Here is a 19,266-nt window from a genome sequence, read left to right as displayed (position 1 = left end):
AATCTGTGTATGGGCCAATAAACTTTGATTAGATTTTTTTACTTTTACATTAATGATATATACCCATTGATTCTTGAAGAATATAACTTATACAGTCGGCCAAAAGTTTTGAGAATGACACAAATATTAATTTTCACAAAGTCTGCTGCCTCAGTTTGTATGATGGCAATTTGCATATACTCCAGAATGTTATGAAGAGTGATCAGAGTAATTGCAAAGTCCCTCTTTGCCATGCAAATGAGCTGAATCCCCCCAAAACATTTCCACTGCATTTCAGCCCTGCCAAAAAAGGACCAGCTGACATCATGTCAGTGATTCTCTTCGTTAACTCAGGTGTGAGTGTTGATGAAGACAAGGCTGGAGATCACTCTGTCATGCTGATTGAGTTCAAATAACAGATTGGAAGCTTCAAAAGGAGGGTGGTGCTTGGAATCATTGTTCTTCCTCTGTCAACCATGGTTACCTGCAAGGAAACACGTGCCGTCATCATGGCTTTGCATTAAAAGGGCTTCACAGGCAAGGATATTGCTGCCAGTAAGATTGCACCTAAATCAACCATTTATTGGATCATCAAGAACTTCAAGGAGAGCGGTTCAATTGTTGTGAAGAAGGCTTCAGGGCGCCCAAGAAAGTCCAGCAAGCGCCAGGACCGTCTCCTAAAGTTGATTCAGCTGCGGGATCAGGACACCACCAGTACAGAGCTTGCTCAGGAATGGCAGCAGGCAGGTGTGAGTGCATCTGCACGTACAGTGAGGTGAAGATTTTTGGAGGATGGCCTGGTGTCAAGAAGGGCAGCAAAGAAGCCACTTCTATCCAGGAAAAACATCAGGGAAAGACTGATATTCTGCAAAAGGTACAGGGATTGGACTGCTGAGGACTGGGGTAAAGTCATTTTCTCTGATGAATACCCTTTCCGATTGTTTGGGGAATCCGGAAAAAAGCTTGTCCGGAGAAGACAAGGTGAGCGCTACCATCAGTCCTGTGTCATGCCAACAGTAAAGCATCCTGAGACCATTCATGTGTGGGGTTGCTTCTGGGAGTGGGCTCACTCACAATTTTGCCTAAGAACACAGCCATGAATAAAGAATGGTACCAACACATCCTCCGAGAGAAACTTCTCCCAACCATCCAGGAACAGTTTGGTGACAAACAATGCCTTTTCCAGCATGATGGAGCACCTTGCCATAAGGCAAAAGTGATAACTAAGTGGCTCGGGGAACAAAACATCGATATTTTGGGTCCATGGCCAGAAAACTCCCCAGACCTTAATCCCATTGAGAACTTGTGGTCAATCCTCAAGTTGCGGTTGGACAAACAAAAACCCACAAATTCTGACAATCTCCAAGCATGCCATCAGTCAGGATGTGGCCCAGAAGTTAATTGACAGCATGTCAGGGCGGATTGCAGAGGTCTTGAAAAAGAAGGGTCAACACTGCAAATATTGACTCTTTGCATCAACTTCGTGTAATTGTCAATAAAAGCCTTTGACACTTATGAAATGCTTGTAATTATACTTCAGTATTCCATAGTAACATCTGACAACAAATATCTAAAGACACTGAAGCAGCAAACTTTGTGGAAATTAATATTTGTGTCATTCTCAAAACTTTTAGTCACGACTGTACATGCCTCATGAGCTTATTTCAATTGTCGTACCTGATCAAAACCCAAAATATTTGTTTTATTACTTTGTTTTTAAACCATGTAAATGTAAACAAACACTGTATAGCCTCAAAACATGGTTCAAACTATAATCTTGATATAATGGGTAGTAGCAATAGCCTGCCTATGTGGCATGGCGCTACAGATGGTGGCCTCACTTGGGGCTCCCTGCCATTCAGGACCTCTATATCAGGCGGTGTGAAAGGAATGCCCGGAAAATCGTTCAAGACTCCAGCCACTAAAACCATACTGTTCTCTCTGCTTCCACACAGCAAGTGATACTGGTGCATCAAGTCTGACACCAACAGGCTCCTGAACATCTTCTATCCCCAAGCCATAGCACTGCTAAATAGCTAATTAAATGGCTGAGTTGACCGTTATTTATTTAACTTTTGCACTGTCTCTATGCACACTCACACTCACTTCATCATTTTCTCACACACACATAATATGCATATACATTTATAGTGACTCTACACACACGCACACCACACCCACTCACATAAAATCATCATATATGCTGCCGCTACTCTGTTTATCATATATCGTGATGCCTAGTCACCTTACCCCTATACATACCAGTGGAGGCTGATGAGGGAAGGATGGCTCATAATAACAGCGTGACTGAACGGCGCGAATGGAATGGCATCAAATACATGGAAACAATGTGTTTGATGTATTTGATACCATTCCACTGATTCCACTCCAGTCATTACCATAAGCCTGTACTCCCCAATTACGGTGCCATCAGCCTCCTGTGATACATACAGTACCTACCTCTATCACTCCAGTATCCCTGCACATTGTAAATATGGTATTGGCACTGACCCTGTATATAGCTTCTTACTTTCTTCTGGTCTTATTTCAATTTCTCGTATGTTTTTTCTTATGTTATTTTTAGTATTACAATGTTATTGATGACTGCATTGATGGCTTTAGAGCTTGCAAGAAAGACCTCAATGTACTTGTGCACATAACCTTGAAACTAGTCAGTCACTGTATAGACAGCTCTGTCCATGAGTTTGAGATTGGATACATTTCTTTCCGATATACCACGACTGTCAGCCAATCAGCATTCAGGGTTCAAACCACCCAGTTTATAATAAAGCATAAAAATACAAAATGTAGAGTAGGAGTCCATTTAGCTGATTCCACTCTAAAACGTGTAGACATGCTGCCAAATAAGTACCAGAAGATTATACAACCTGTAATACAGTGGGAGGACTGCTCTGCTTATGGTCCCAGATCTGTTGGTGCTGTATAGCCGGACAACAACCGTAGGAGCTGGCTATACTGTACAAACCGATCTGGGACCAGGCTACAACTATGGGCCCTGATCAGAAGTAGTGCAAAGGTATACAGGGAATAGGGTGCCATTTGGGACACAGCCCTGGAGTGGGAAGCAATCCGCATTTTTCAGTCTCAGCAGAGTAGTAGCCTGGTCCCAGATCGGTTTGTGCTGTATAGCCAACTCATACAGTAAAGCTGCTATAAGGTTAGGAGAGAAGCCATTCTATGGGCTGTCAATGGATAGACTGCCATACACACCGGTTACACACATTTTTCTAGAAGATGATAACTTTGTGAGACATTGATGCTACTATTTTCCAAACCAGACACCACCTATAATATTCTGCAATGCCCAAAGTATTTGACAAAGTACAACAGTGTTTGACAAAGGAGGGAACGTACCACAAAATGATCACATCATTGCAGCAGGATAGCAGTTAACAAAATTTAAATGTAATTTCTCTCCCCACTTCAGAGTGCAGCCACACTGGTTTGTATATATTTTTCCTATCTGCCAAGTGTGTGTGTGTGTGTGTGTGTAATAGCATCAGTGTCATCAGAGCGTAGCGATAAAGTGTTGTTGTCACTATGATCCATGACAGCATACGTGCTGAGGTATCACAACGCAGGCTACGTGTTATACTGTGATTGGAAAACAATGCCGGCACAATTTGAAAAATAGAGCAAAATCCTATTTTCCCCATCTCGGCTGAGCGGCTTCCATGGGCCCGAGCACCGCCAAGCGCTCCGCCTTGATAGAGTTTTGCCCCCTGCCTAGCCTTGATTGAACATGAATGGGCCACCCCATCTGTCTGTCAGTGCCATAACTCTTTTGACTCATCACATATGCTGCTGCTACTGTTTATTATCTATCCTGTTGCCTAGTCACTTGACCCCTACCTACAGTATATGTACATACAGTGCATTCGGAAAGTATTCAGACCCCTTCCCCTTTTCCACATTTTGTTACATTACAGCCTTATTCTAAAATTGATTAAATTATTTGTTTTCCTCATCAATCTACACACAATACCCCATAATGACAAAGCGAAAACAGGTTTTTAGAAAAACAGAAATACCTTATTTATATAAGTATTCAGACCCTTTGCTATGAGACTCGAAATTGAGCTCAGGAGCTTCCTGTTTCCTTGAGTTGTTTCTGCAACTTGATTGGAGTCCACTTGTGGTAAATTCAATTGATTGGACATGATTTGCAAAGGCACCTGTCTATATAAGGTACCACAGTTGACAGTGCATGTCAGAGCAAAAACCAGGCCATGAGGTCGAAGGAATTGTCCGTAGAGCTCTGAGACAGGATTGTGTTGAGGCACAGATCTAGGGAAGCAACACATTTCTGCAGCATTGATGGTCCCCAAGAACACAGTAGCCTCCATCATTCTGCAGGGACTGGGAGAACACAGTGGCCTCCAAGTTTTGAATGACCAAGAYTCTTACTAGAGCTGGCAGCCCGGCCAAACTGAGCAATCGGGGGAGAGGGCCTTGGTCAGGGAGGTGACCAAGAACCCTATGGTCACTCTGAGAGAGCTCCAGAGTTCCTCTGTGGAGATGGGAGAACCATCCAGAAGGACAACCATCTCTGCAGCACTCCACCAATCAGACATTTATGGTAGAGTGGCCAGACGCAAGTCACTCCTCAGTAAAAGACACATGACAGCCTGCTTTGAGTTTGCAACGACCCTAAACACACAGACAAGCAGGAGTGGCTTCAGGACAAGTCTCTGAATGTCCTGGAGTAGCCCAGCCAGAGCCCGGACTTGAACCTGATCGAACATCTCTGGAGAGACCTGAAAATAGCTGTGAAGCGACGCTCCCCATCCAACCTGACAGAGCTTGAGAGGATCTGCAGAGAATGGGAGAAACTCCCCAAATACAGGTCTGCCAAGCAGACCCGAGTCTGTAATAGCTGCCAAAGGTGCTTCAACAAAGTTCTGAGTAAAGGGTCTGATTACTTAGGTAAATGTAATTTTTTCGTTTTTTATTTTTTTTTATTACATTTGCTTTGTCATTATGGGGTATTGTGTGTAGATTGATGAAGAAAAAAAAATATTTAATACATTTTAGAATAAGGCTGTGATGTAACAAAATGTAGAAAAAGTCAAGGGGTGTGAAAACTTTACTAATGCACTTTATCTACCTCAATTACCTCGTAACCCTGCACATTGACACGGTACTGTTACCCCGTGTATATAGCCAGGTTATAGTTACTCATTGTGGATTTATTCCTATTATTTTTCTATTTTTCTCTCTGCATTGTTGGGAAAAGCAGTAAACAAGCATTTCACTGTTAGTCTAAGCCGCTAAACCTCTATCCTCTGTTCTCATCCTCCTAGATCTATCTGCTGGCTTCGACACATTGAACCATCAGATCCACCTTCACCCTCTCAGGGCTGGGTATCTCAGGCTCAAACCCTACATTCCAACCCTAGCACTGTCACGTTCCTGACCTATTTTTATGTTATTTTGATTATGTTTAGTTGGTCAGGGCGTGAGTTGGGGTGGGCATTGTATGTTGTGTGTGTTTTGTTTAGTCTATGGGTGTTGTATTGTGTATGGGATAGATAATTGTGAGGTTGTCTAGTTATGTCTATGGCTGCCTGGATTGGGTCTCAATCAGAGACAGCTGTCATTCATTTGTCTCTGATTGGGAGCCATATTTAAGGTAGCCATAGGCAGTAGGCTTTTGTGGGTAGTTGTCTTGTTTAACGTTTGTTGCTTGTCTGTGCACTTGCGTTATTTAGCTTCACGATCATTTGTTGTTTTGTTTGTTTGTAATAGTGTTTTCGTTTCATGTTCATCTTCGTTCRTTTAATTAAAAGAAGATGGCTTATTTTCCTCATGCTGCGTTTTGGTCCGTCTCTCCTCCACACGATCGTGACAGAACTACCCACCACAACAGGACCAAGCGGATTGAGGAAGGAGAAAAGGAACTAAAGCAATGGAGAGAAGAGGAATGGAGTTGGGTAGTTCTGTCACGATCGTGTGGAGGAGAGACGGACCAAAACGCAGCATGAGGAAAATAAGCCATCTTCTTTTAATTAAACGAACGAAGATGAACATGAAACGAAAACACTATTACAAACAAACAAAACAACAAATGATCGTGAAGCTAAATAACGCAAGTGCACAGACAAGCAACAAACGTTAAACAAGACAACTACCCACAAAAGCCTACTGCCTATGGCTACCTTAAATATGGCTCCCAATCAGAGACAAATGAATGACAGCTGTCTCTGATTGAGACCCAATCCAGGCAGCCATAGACATAACTAGACAACCTCACAATTATCTATCCCATACACAATACAACACCCATAGACTAAACAAAACACACACAACATACAATGCCCACCCCAACTCACGCCCTGACCAACTAAACATAATCAAAATAACATAAAAATAGGTCAGGAACGTGACAAGCACTCCGTTCTGCCACTTCTGGTCTCTTGGTCCTCTCACCCCTACGGGAAGGCAGCTCCCGCTCATCCTAGTCCAAGTTCTTCTCTGCCCTGGCACCCCAATGGTGGAGCCAGCTTCCCCCAGAAGCTAGGACAGCAGAGCCCCTGCCCATCTTCCGAAAACATCTGAAACCCTACCTCTTCAAAGAGTATTTGAAATAATCCCCCCAACCCCTTTTTTGTGAACTAACACTCACACTTCATTTTTTTGTAGCTTTCCAAAACAAAACTGTTATTGTAAAATGGTGTCCCTACCATTCATTACGCAAATACAAAATTGTCTCATATTGGTGCGATATCCCTTATTGTCATACAAAACTAAGTTTGGAGCTGTTCTTATCGAAAGAGCCCTACAGCAACATGCACAATCCACAATCCTTTCTGTCTGTCCGTTTGATACAAAAGAGTAATTCTGCCAGCAGATTTGAAGCAGGGCTGAATGGGACTTCTCTGCATAAATAAAGGTTACATTTTTCCTGCATGCTGTGTGCTGTCTACAATGCGCATGTGACAGAATATTATATCATCACGTTGTCACTGCTGCGTTTGAAGATGAAGATCAGATACTACAAAGTCCATCTGACTCCAGTACTCCTCTCTACTGTAGACCAGAGGTCTCTCTCTATCCTCTCTACTGTAGACTAGAGGTCTCTCTCTATCCTCTCTACTGTAGACTAGAGCTCTCTCTATCCTCTCTACTGTAGACTAGAGGTCTCTATCCTCTCTTACTGTAGACTAGAGGTCTCTCTATCCTCTCTACTGTAGACTAGAGGTCTCTCTCTATCCTCTCTACTGTAGACTAGAGCTGTCTCTCTATCCTCTCTACTGTAGACTAGAGGTCTCTCTCTATCCTCTCTACTGGTAGACTAGAGCTCTCTCTCTATCCTCTCTACTGTAGACTAGAGCTCTCTCTCTATCCTCTCTACTGTAGACTAGAGCTCTCTCTATCCTCTCTACTGTAGACTAGAGCTGTCTCTCTATCCTCTCTACTGTAGACTAGAGCTGTCTCTATCCTCTCTACTGTAGACTAGAGCTCTCTCTATCATCTCTACTGTAGACTAGAGCGCTCTCTATTCATCTTCTACTGTAGACTAGAGCTCTCTCTATCCTCTCAACTGTAGACTAGAGCTCTCTCTATCCTCTCTACTGTAGACTAGAGCTCTCTCTATCCTCTCTACTGTAGACTAGAGTTTCTCTCTTCTTCTCTATTTATGATGACAGAGGCGCCTGAAAAATGTAATAATGTGGTTGTGGTCAGAAAAAACAGATGACAATCAGGTAAAGACATGTTTTCTGCATGGTCACTAATAGATATATAAAAAATGTCCTTAACAATTACAATATCAAAATCCCTCTCAATACACAACCTGACCAATAACATTAGCCTGATATACTGTAACTGCAACCAGTTTTAGACTCCCCACTGGGTTAGACTCTACAATATCCAGTCAATATCCACATTTAGTTTCATAATCATAAAGCCTGCTTAAGTTGCTCTGGATAAGACTGTCTGCTAAATGAAAAATGTAAATGCAGAGTAAGACATGTTACTAGGGGTGCTTGGACTGGATGAAGGTAACACCTGGAGCTTGGACTGGATGGAAGGTACACCTGGAGCTTGGACGGATGGAAGGTAACACCTGGAGCTTGGACTGGATGAAGGTAACACCTGGAGCTTGGACTGGATGCAAGGTAACACCTGGTTCTTGACTGGATGCAAGGTAACACCTGGAGCTTGGACTGGATGGAAGGTAACACCTGGAGTTTGACTGGATGCAAGGTAACACCTGGTTCTTGGACTAGATGCAAGGTAACACCTGGAGCTTGGACTGGATGAAGGTAACACCTGGAGCTTGGACTAGATGGAAGGTACACCTGGAGCTTGGACTGGGTGGAAGGTAACACCTGAGCTTGGACTGGATGGAAGGTAACACCTGGAGGTTGGACTGGTGGAAGGTAACACCTGGAGCTTGACTGGGTGGAAGGTAACACCTGGAGCTTGGACTGGGTGGAAGGTAACACCTGGAGCTTTGACTGGATGGAAGGTAACACCTGGAGCTTGGACTTGATGCAAGGTAACACCTGGAGCTTGGACTGGATGGAAGTAACACCTGGAGCTTGGACTGGATGGAAGGTAACACCTGGAGCTTGGACTGATGGAAGGTAACACCTGAGCTTGGACTTGATGCAAGGGAACACCTGGAGCTTGGACTGGATGGAAGGTAACACCTGGACTTGACTGGATGAGGTAACACCTGGAGCTTGGACTGATGGAAGGTAACACCTGGAGCTTGGAAATGGATGGAAGGTAACACCTGGAGCTTGGAATGGATGGAAGGTAACACCTGGAGCTTGGACTGGATCAAGGTAACACCTGGTCTGGACTGATGAAGGTAACACCTGGAGCTTGGACTGGATGCAAGGTAACACCTGGAGCTTGGACTAGATGGAAGGTAACACCTGGAGCTTGGACTGGGTGGAAGGTAACACCTGGAGCTTGGACTGGTGGAAGGTAACACCTGGAGCTTGGACTGGGTGGAAGGTAACACCTGGAGCTTGGACTGGGTGGAAGGTAAAACCTGGAGCTTGGACTTGATTAAAGGTAACACCTGTAGCTTGGACTGGTTAAAGGTAACACCTGGAGCTTGTACTTGATGCAAGGTAACACCTGGAGCTTGGACTGGATGGAAGGTAACACCTGGAGCTTGGACTGGATGGAAGGTAACACCTGGAGCTTGGACTTGATGCAAGGTAACACCTGGAGCTTGGACTGGATGGAAGGTAACACCTGGAGCTTGGACTGGATGGAAGATAACACCTGGAGCTTGGACTGATGGAAGGTAAACCTGGAGCTTGGACTGGATGGAAGTAACACCTGGAGCTTGGACTGGATGGAAGGTAACACCTTGAGCATGTATGGCATGGGATCAAAGGCAGTGAGAAACGAATTAGTACTGCTGGATAGTGTGAGTGTGTTGTGTGTGTGTGTGTGTGTGTGTGTGTGTGTGTGTGTGTGTGGTCAATGCAATGCTGCTGGCTCGTCAACAGCTATGTCATTGTCCCTCTGGGGATATGTATGCATCAGCAAATCAATATTTCATATGATGTGACAATTATGCAAATGTTCATACTCAGAAACTGCAACCAGCCACAAAAAATTAACATACAGTATACGGTAAACATTAAACATAGCCTACAGAATATACTGTACCTGTACTATGCATTAAATATCCGGTAACACTTTACTGTATGTGTCCTTATGAATGCATTTATAAAGCCTTTATAACAGCTACATAACGCATTAAAACAAAGACAGGACACCTAGAGTAAAGAGTTACCAAACATCATTTTCCTAGGCATCCTATAGTCCTAATATTCTGAGGTACAGTATACACTGAGCGCACAAAACATTATGAACACGTGCTCTTTCCATGACATAGACTGACCAGGTGAATTCAGGTGAAAGCTATGATCCCTTATTTATGTCACTTGTTAAATCCACTTCAGTCAGTGTAGATGAAGGGGACAAGACCGGTTAGGGGGGGGGGGGTTCCTAGTGTTAGACCTATCCATCAGGTCTTGGTGTAGCACCACAGCTCTATCGGTGACAGTGATTTAAATGGAATCCACCAACAGCTGTCTTCCTTTGAAGACAGTTTACAGACAGTTGTCACAAACCCAAAAAGGTCCCAGGCCAACCGTTGCCATAGTGACAAGACAGCTGTATAATCCTCTTGTCACTGATGTGATCTTCGGCTGCTGCCAACACCAATCCACCGCAGATGGTAAAAATAGAATTGTGAGAATAATGGAATAGTCAGTCACGGTTTAAACTGGATGGAATCATACAGTAGTCATTCCACTTGTATCTTCTGTTACTTTTCTCAGCTTCTTTCGATTCAGATCAAAACCTATAGAATAGAATTCTATTTGTGTAAATCAGATTGCATGCCCAGGGGCCTCGACTCCTGGTATCATATGAACACACATAAGACATGGCAAAATGAGTAGAATTGCAAGAAATTAGCTTTTAAAAAAGCGTAACTTTTTTTTTTTCTCTCTCCGGCAACAAGAGGGCTGTGAACAATTTGAACAGTTTGGTGTCACATGGGTTCCGAGGTAGGGATCTGTTATTACGCAAATAAATTATAATATTCATCTGGACCTTTGCCACCTAGGAAATTTGTGTGAGCTGCCATTCTAAATAGTATCGGAGTATGCCTGCAATACACAACCCTAACTCTTGGAGTGTGTATCAATAGTTTCAAGTGTACAACCGTTGTACCTCTCACTGGCATCGAGTAACTTTGACAGAAGTATCTCTCTTTGTCTTTCACCATGGAAACGGATGCAGGAGGTGCAGCAAGTGCATCTGAACCTGCTGTTCTGTAGGTGCTGTAAAGTAGTGAGCGAGACAGGATCCACATCCCAAATGGCACCCTGTTCCCTATGTGTTCACTACTTTTGACAACGTTCGATAGGGCTCTGGTCAAAAGTAGTGCACTAGGTAGGTTATATGGTCTGACCAGCTGAGACAGTGAGTGATTGTAGGATAGTGCTCGGTTCAATTAATCCTGCAATGCATATAGTGGTTATCATCAGAGGAGGAACATCCTACTCAGTGAATTTCATTAATATATATATATATWTTTTTTAAGTTATCCTTTTTAGATAAAACTATACTAAATATGTCACCAAATAACTGATTAAAACACAGTTTTTCAATGAAGGTCTACAGTAGCCTCAACAGCACCCTCTAGGGTAGCACCATGGTGTAGCCAGAGGACAGCTATTTTCCATCCTCCTCTAGGTACATTGACTTCATTACAAAACCTAGGAGGCTCAAACAGAGAGGAATGCTGTTTATGTTAGCTAGCTGGCTAAGGCTATCTAACACTGCAACTCTTCCAAGTCAAGCTTTTGGGTATATTAATTCATTGCCACCAGTGTAACTGCTAAACTGCTTGCTGTACACTGTACTGCGTGATTGTACACATGGATTTGATTGTGGGTTTACTAACGCGTTAGTTCTAGTTTGTTGACTATAACGTTAATATGGTGACAATGATGTAGGCTGTGTAGGGGTTAATGGTTATGATATGAAGGTTTGGCTTGGAGAGGTTTTTGTGCCTCGTCACAGACAGCTGTTGTGTTGTGCACTGAAGTCCACAAGTGAAGGGAAACGGTGAAAGGAGGAGAGCGCATAGAAGGAAAGGAGAATTATACAATGAGCAAAGTGATGATGCTGTTTTTGGCTGCTACGAAAATGAAATGTGTGTGCTGGTAATTAGAGGTGTATTCAATCCGCCGATTCTGTTGCAAAACGTTTCTTAAATGCAAGCAAACTGAACAAAACGGGGAGGGACCTAACTGAATTTGTCCGATAGAAACTCGTGATTTTGTTTCAAAATGGAACATTTTGCAACTGTTTGGACTAATGATTTGAATAGGGGGATTTGAATAGGGGGATGACCGCGGCAGCTTTCCAATCTTTGGGGATCTCAGACGATACGAAAGAGAGGTCGAATAGGCTAGTAATAAGCGTTGCAACAATTTTGGCGGATCATTTTAGAAAGAGAGGGTCCAGATTTTCTAGCCCAGCTGAACAGTGCAAACTGGCTCTAACCAGAATAGAAAGAGGAGTGGGAGGCCTTGCACTGTTCTTTGAAGGGAGTAGTACACAGCGTTGTACGAGATCTTCAGTTTCTTGGCAATTTCTCACATGGAATATCCTTMATTTCTCAGAACAAGAATAGACTGACGAGTTTCAGAAGAAATTTATTTATTTTATTTATTTCTGGACATTTTGAGCCTATAATCGAACCCACAAATACTGATGCTCCAGATACTCAACTAGTTTAAAGAAGGCCAGTTTTATTGTATCTTTAATCAGAACAACAGTTTTCAGCTGTGCTAACATAATTGCAAAATTATTTTCTAATGATCAATTAGCCTTTTAAAATGATAAACTTGGATTAGCTAACACAACGTGCCATTGGAACACAGGAGTGATGGTTGCTGATAATGGGCCTCTGTACGCCTATGTAGATATTCCATAAAACATCAGCTGTTTCCAGCTACAATAGTAATTTACATTAACAATGTCTACACTGTATTTCTGATCAATTTGATGTTATTTTAATGGACTTTTTTTGTTGCTTTTCTTTCAAAAACAAGGATATTTCTAAGTGACCCCAAACTTTTGAATGGTAGTGTACATTATAAACTTTAATTCGTAGGCTAGGTTGTGGCAACCTCATGATGGGTATAGGGCAAATTTGAGTATCATGTAGTAGCCTACACCTATCGATGATAGATTGAGCTGGGTGAATGGAATATGAATGACAGAATGTAATAGAAATAAGACCATGCTCAAAAAAAACATTTGCCTTCCCTAATCTTGAAAGGCACCAACCGCCACTGACTGCCTAGTATATTGCCCCAGGTTCTCCTGCTGCTGCTACTCTCCCACTGCTACTACCACAACTGAGAGCCAATGAGCCTTACGGTAAAAAATAACGTGTCTGCTCTATATTGCATGCTTCTGTCTGCGTGTGTCAGTCTCTGGCTGTCTTTAGATGTAATCTTACTTGAATAGGATGGATGAAATTAAATGGATGGATGGAATACAATCATTCCCTACATTTTGCCATAACCACTTTGACAGATATGATATTCATGATTATCTGAGTTACAGTAACAACAGCCATTTTGTTGAAGAGATTGAGAGATACAGTAAGGATGAGACAGATGAAAGACTACTTGAATCTCATGAACCCTGAATGAACCTTTCAAACAGCTCATGAGTGGCAGACGCATTACTTGCTCTATACAAATTGAAGAGTTTCGTTCCAAAACACTATATCCACCAATTTTTCACATTTGTGTTTTTTCATCCGAAATGATTGGGGAAAAATATTRCTATTCTCAGATTTTTTTATTCATAGATATTAGAATTTTGTGTATTAAAATGGGTTTTGTTGCAAAACGCTATATCCATTGTTTAGCTGGAATGGAATGTTCTTATCCTGTATATTTCAATGTGATATGTTGTTTTCTCACCTAGCTATCTGAAGATGAATTAATTAACTGTAAGTCACTCTAGATAAGATCATCTGTTAAATGACTAAAATGTCAAATGCAAATATTTTACATACAGATTTGATATTACTGCACTGATTCTTTAAAAAAAAGATTTTTAAATATTGATGTCACACATTTGTACAGTTCTTTATTAAAAATGTAGTTATTTGTCACATTTCACTGTATAAAACCTATAGTACTATTCTCTGAGATTGAGGCGGATACATAGCGTTTTGCAACAAAACATTATTATTTTTCTCTCTGAAATGAAACCATCAAGTGATAGATTTCAAAGAAATACATGTATATCGTTCAAGAAGCCCATGCCATGATTAGATGGTGAAAAAGCACACCAATCTCTTTCAAAAGTTGTAAAAAAATATATATATATATTTACCAAAATGTCTGAAAATTGATATATAGCACTTTGGAATGAAACTCTTCAAATGCTCATAGCTTTATTATGTAAATATAATGATGTGAAATTGTGTTAGAGCATGGTTTTGAGGACGATAGAGTGTTTGATGTGCTCCCTGTTTCCTGTCTGGATAGAGTGCAGGGTCATCGATGCAGACAGTTTAAGGGGCTATGAGCTGATGGGTTGGTCTAATCAATTCATATTACCAAAGCAGTGCTACTCCAGTGTTTCACTTATCTATAACCAATTAATTCAATTCTAACAACAACATTCCATCATGAGACATGAGAGGGGCTCATTAATTCATAATGTTACCACATGGGGAAAATGCCAATAAGGCCACAGAGGGCACTTAAATCAGTGTTTCCTAAACCTCTCCGAGTACCCACAGCCAGTCCACATATTTTATCAAATAAAATGTTATTTGTCACATGCGCTGAATACAACAGGTGTAGACCTTGCCGTGAAATGCTTACTTTCAAGCCCTTAACCAACAATGCAGTTCAATGTATTCCAGAACTATCACAGCTGTTTCAAATGGCCACCTAATCATCAAACCCCTCATTACCTAAATCAACTGTGCTAGTTCTGGAATACATCAAATGTGGACTGGCTGGGGGTACTCCAGGAGAGGATTGGGAAACACCACCTTAGATCATGACAGAAAAACATGTAGTCCCGTATACTTACATCCAATCATCATCATGGCGACAGCGAAGATCTTCTCTCCGTCGGTGGTGGGGGCGATGTTTCCAAACCCTATACTGGTCAGAGAGGTCATGGTGAAGTATAGAGATGTGATGTAGACCGAGTCTTTGTTGGGGCCGCCCTCCCACTTCCCTGTTCCGCTGGCGTTGAAGCGGTATGGCGAGCCCACTGTCTCCCCCAGCATGTACAGCCAGCTGTCTGTCCGCAGGATGCCTGTCTCCTCGTCTATCACCTCATAGTCACCGATGCTGTACCTGTTATAGTTAGTCAAGATTAAAAGATATTCAGCAACTCTTGGTAGGACAATGGAGGTCTGCTACAAAATTGCATCCTTTATTGTTAAAGCCCAGTTAGACAAGAACCAAAACCAGGTAGGTGCTGTACCTGTTAGGTTGAGATGAGAAAGAGTTCATGTTCAGGTTTAGGGGTAAGGGAAAGGACAGCGTTAGGGTTGCCTCTACAACACAGGTTAGAGGTTTGTTCACTTTGCTTAAGGGAGTAAGACGAAAGTTACAAAACAATGCATGACAATGCGGGTGAGCAACAGAAACATACTTCTCCTTCATGACACTGTCAACACTACAGAGCATGACAGTTTTTAAAGGCAGTGTTTCTCAATCTGTTACTCAGTAACTCCCCAGTCATTACACTTAGCATTTTTGTTCTAATTCACCAATAGCAACTTGTAAACTAATCCACAACTAATCTTGTTGATGAATGAAATCAGGTGTAGCAGAAAAAAGCATGACACAGTTGGAGATCAGAGAGGAACGGATTGAGAAACACTGAAGGAATATGCAATTAACAAATACAGTAGCCAGATTGTTTTGGCCATTGTGATAATTTATATTAATAATAGGATAACAGTTTATTTGCATGTTACCAACATAATGACTTCATATCACATTATTAACTCCTATAACAGGTTTTGCCAACTCTCTCCTCGGGGACCAACAGACGGTTCACATCTTTGTTGTCTAATCATCAAGCTCTTGACTAGTTAAATCAGGTGTGCCAGTTCCCGGATAAGAGAGTTGGGTACTGTCATAACCCATTAAAGGTAGACTCAGCGATATGACGAAGATGCACAAAGTTAACAGCATAGTTAGTCAATTTCCGCAACAACTAAGAGTGTTGAAGCACAAGGCTAAACTTCTCTGCTATTTTGATCCTGTACCTACCGCGTTGTAACAGTGTGAAGTGAACCCCTGCACATGCACAGATACTTTGTGTGACTGTGTGAGAGCTGTGAGAGAGCTATCCCAATAGCTGCGGTGCTGCTCGTGTCAACGTCATTTCACTGAGTCTACCTTTAATATACAGTAAATCAGTCTTAACAGAACAGTACCAGATGCAGGCCAACCAGTGGGCAGCCAGGCCGAAGACACACACCAACAGGACGAGGACGGCGGCTCCATACTCAATGTAGTGGTCCAGTTTACGGGCTACTCTGCCCAAGCGCAGCAACCGGACAACCTTCAGAGAACTGAACAGACTGCTGATCCCCTGAGAGAGAGAGAGAGAGAGAGAGAGAGAGAGAGAGAGAGAGAGAGAGAGAGAGAGAGAGATCAGGCAGATGTTGACAAAATGTTTACGTTCTATGGAAACTGAAGGGTGGACCTGTAGCTTAGGAGCCATTACTCAAAGTATGAACAAACATAGAACTGCATGTTGACAAAATGTATGTGTCTGTATGCATGTACTATTCTTTCAACCAGGATAGTCCACTCTATAACATTTGCCACTGTTTCCCAGGGAGTCCTTGGATACTGAATGTGTGTGCTGGCATCAAGAAGTCTTTCCTAGACGTTAACAATATTAATGGGATGTTATGACTATAAAATGAGGGTGTACTCAAGCAGCTGTGATACAAGCCATAGACATGCACCCAGTCGATATAACCTCACACTGAACTTGTAGCATGAATTTACTGTAAGACAACTAGCTAGGGTCTTTATTCATTAATTTAATCAAAACACCATTGCCAAGTTCCAGGGGCAAATCTGAAGGGAAGAAAGACTTCATTTGGAGTCATATACTCAACACAAAAAAAATGATGTAACACGTTAGAGATATGACAGAAATCAACATGTATTCCATTCAACTCACCATCTGTGATTTCTATCTGAATCATGAACAGAGTACAGAAAAAAACATGCATTTGCAAAAACAGGGTGATACATCACACAACATGTATTTATATGAAAGACCATATTGTTTATGTAAATGTATGTAAATCCATTTGAGTGGAGCGTGTGTGTGTGTGTGTGTGTGTGTGTGTGTGTGTGTGTGAACTTATCCTGGATGATACAGCACATACTGTAGACTATGTGTCTGTGTTTATCAATTGCAAATGTGAAAATAATGTTTTATCATATCATTATAATCATATTTTGACCCAAACCAACTCAATCAAAGTGGGTTTGATAACGAAAGGCCTACTTGAGTGACAGCTCGACGGTTCCAGTTCTTCCCGTTCCACAAATAAACACAGGCAGAGGAGGGGGAGGGACCATGCAAACAGAACGAAACAGGGGCATGAGGAAGAAAAGAAAGAAAGACGTGAGCATGATCAAACAGAAGAAAAGTAGACATATAAGAAGATAAAACCATGATGACTTCAAACATTCATACAAATTAATAGGTAAATCATATTCATGTAAAAAGGATAATGTGATGAAAAAAAAAGACAACAGTTCAGAGACACCAAACCAAATCTCCTCACAGACTTTTTTGAATGACTACTGGGGTTTATTAAGCATGGTGGAATGTTCAGAGCGTTGCAGATTCAGTACATGTGGGCCTCACTGGATTACTGTATCAGTTAGACCATTGTTTGCGGCAAACATGTTGCTTAGTAACAATTTCAGTTGAAAGATTTGAATGAACATTCCAAAATGTTACAGTGAAGTTGTAAATACGTACCTCCTTTTTGTAATTATTACTGTGGCTTTTTAGCTATCAACTGAAAAAACCTTTGCTATTCCTACTACATGTAGAAAAAGCCTACATGGCCACTTGATTATTTGTACTGACAGTTTAGACCTGAAACAGACACTTCCATTCGTCGCACACTACCTCAGACTGTTAGCTAGCGTTAGCAAATGTTCACGGCTAACACAAAACAAAGGAAATGTGTTAGCTAACGTTTGCTACTATTTACCTTACTGAACGCATATCAGGATAACTACAAGTAGAATAAGCTGTCCCCACTTCAGAGGAAACATAACTTAGTAACACTATACTTATTGCCTGCAGGTAGGTATAATGCAGAGTCCTTTATCATGTTATAATAACTCGTATGGCTTAATGAAAACTTCACATATATTTTATCAAGCCTATACAGATGCTTCACAAATCCTTTACCAAGCCTATGAAGATTCTTCACAAATTGTTCATAAGCAAATGTACAACCAAAAGTACAAACATTGCTTGATGATCAACTTCAAATAAATGACATGAATTCCCAGTCATACAGAAACTAAAATGTTGTTTTCACTGTCCATAGCAGCTGGCTGGACAGAACCTAGTCAGGCTAACAGAAAATGTCCTGGTGTCTGTCAGCTGTCAGCATTAACCAGGTGCTGAGAAGCTGAAAGACTAGAGGCTGACAAAGTGCTGTACCTGCAGATACAACAGACTTGGTGCCCGATCACAGCTTTCTTAGGATCAGCTTGTTAAGTACCACTGCAGCACTTTACACCACTGACACAGCCACGGCCTTCATCAACTAAATACTCACTAAATGGATGCGTTTGAGCGACACATCAGGACACTAAACTCTCCAGTTTGGTTTGCCTAAATGACAGCTAACAGCAGCAACAAGCTCTAGCCCTATAGGGCCTATAGTGTTCATGTGCATGCACGTGTGTGTGAAGGGTGTGCATATTGTGCAGTGCATGCTAATAATGAAGGTGACCTGAGTAATCAATAGGCCTAGAATTGTAACGTTATCCATCTCTAAATCCGTTTAATGACCCTTGACCCCTCCATGGTACACTGACCCAGAGATGCACTAAACGTTATAATTCACCAAATAAAATTGTGCTTAAATAGCATGTAAGTGCCTTTACCCTCTATTACAACCCGTGCTTTCACATATCCTAATCCTTTAGGGCCGTATTCACTAAGGGTCTCAGAATAAGAATATTTAATAGACTTCAAAGTCTGATGTGTTTCATTCGATGTTACTATCCATTAGAGATAAGCTACATAAAAAAGAGAAGTAATTTACCCAATAAATTACAGGGAGTTTACATATAGAGTGTGCAACTCTATTTTAATAGCTTATAGTTTATTCGCCGTTAGTCAGCACTTCTACATAAAATAATTTTCTCTGTGTGTGCGCCAGCTCATGTCTTTTATTCAACTATCCATTTTTTWATTTTTTTATTTAACCTTTATTTAACTAGGCAAGTCAGTTAAGAACAAATTCTTCTTTACAATGACGGCCTACCAAAAGCCAAAAGTCCTCCTGCAGGGACGGGATTAAAAATACAAATAAATTAGATAAAAATATAGGACAAAACACACATCACGACAAGAGAGACAACAAAACACTACATAAAGAGAGACCTAAGACAACATAGCATGGCAGCAGCACATGACAACACAGCATGGTAGCAACAC

The 19,266-nt window shown here is 41.6% G+C and overlaps 2 protein-coding genes across 2 annotated transcripts in view; one reads left to right on the top strand and one right to left on the bottom strand.

Moving 5' to 3' along the window:
* The window catches only part of LOC111978632 (voltage-gated delayed rectifier potassium channel KCNH1-like), a 79,113-nt gene that overhangs the window by 37,919 nt on the left and 21,928 nt on the right, over positions 1 to 19,266 (bottom strand). The window contains exons 9-10 of the mRNA XM_024008807.2: positions 15,986 to 16,143; positions 14,620 to 14,891 (exon numbers count right to left, since the gene is read on the bottom strand). Coding sequence (XP_023864575.1) covers positions 14,620 to 14,891; positions 15,986 to 16,143 — 430 coding nt within the window. The remainder of the gene's footprint in view (positions 1 to 14,619; positions 14,892 to 15,985; positions 16,144 to 19,266) is intronic.
* The window catches only part of hhat (hedgehog acyltransferase), a 216,940-nt gene that overhangs the window by 187,281 nt on the left and 10,393 nt on the right, over positions 1 to 19,266 (top strand). The gene's annotated exons all lie outside the window — the stretch shown is intronic.

This window comes from Salvelinus sp. IW2-2015, linkage group LG18, assembly GCF_002910315.2.
Source record: "Salvelinus sp. IW2-2015 linkage group LG18, ASM291031v2, whole genome shotgun sequence".
Lineage (NCBI taxonomy): Eukaryota > Metazoa > Chordata > Actinopteri > Salmoniformes > Salmonidae > Salvelinus > Salvelinus sp. IW2-2015.
The sequence above is the reverse complement of the archived record's forward strand: the minus strand, read 5'-3'. Positions and strand labels throughout refer to the sequence as shown.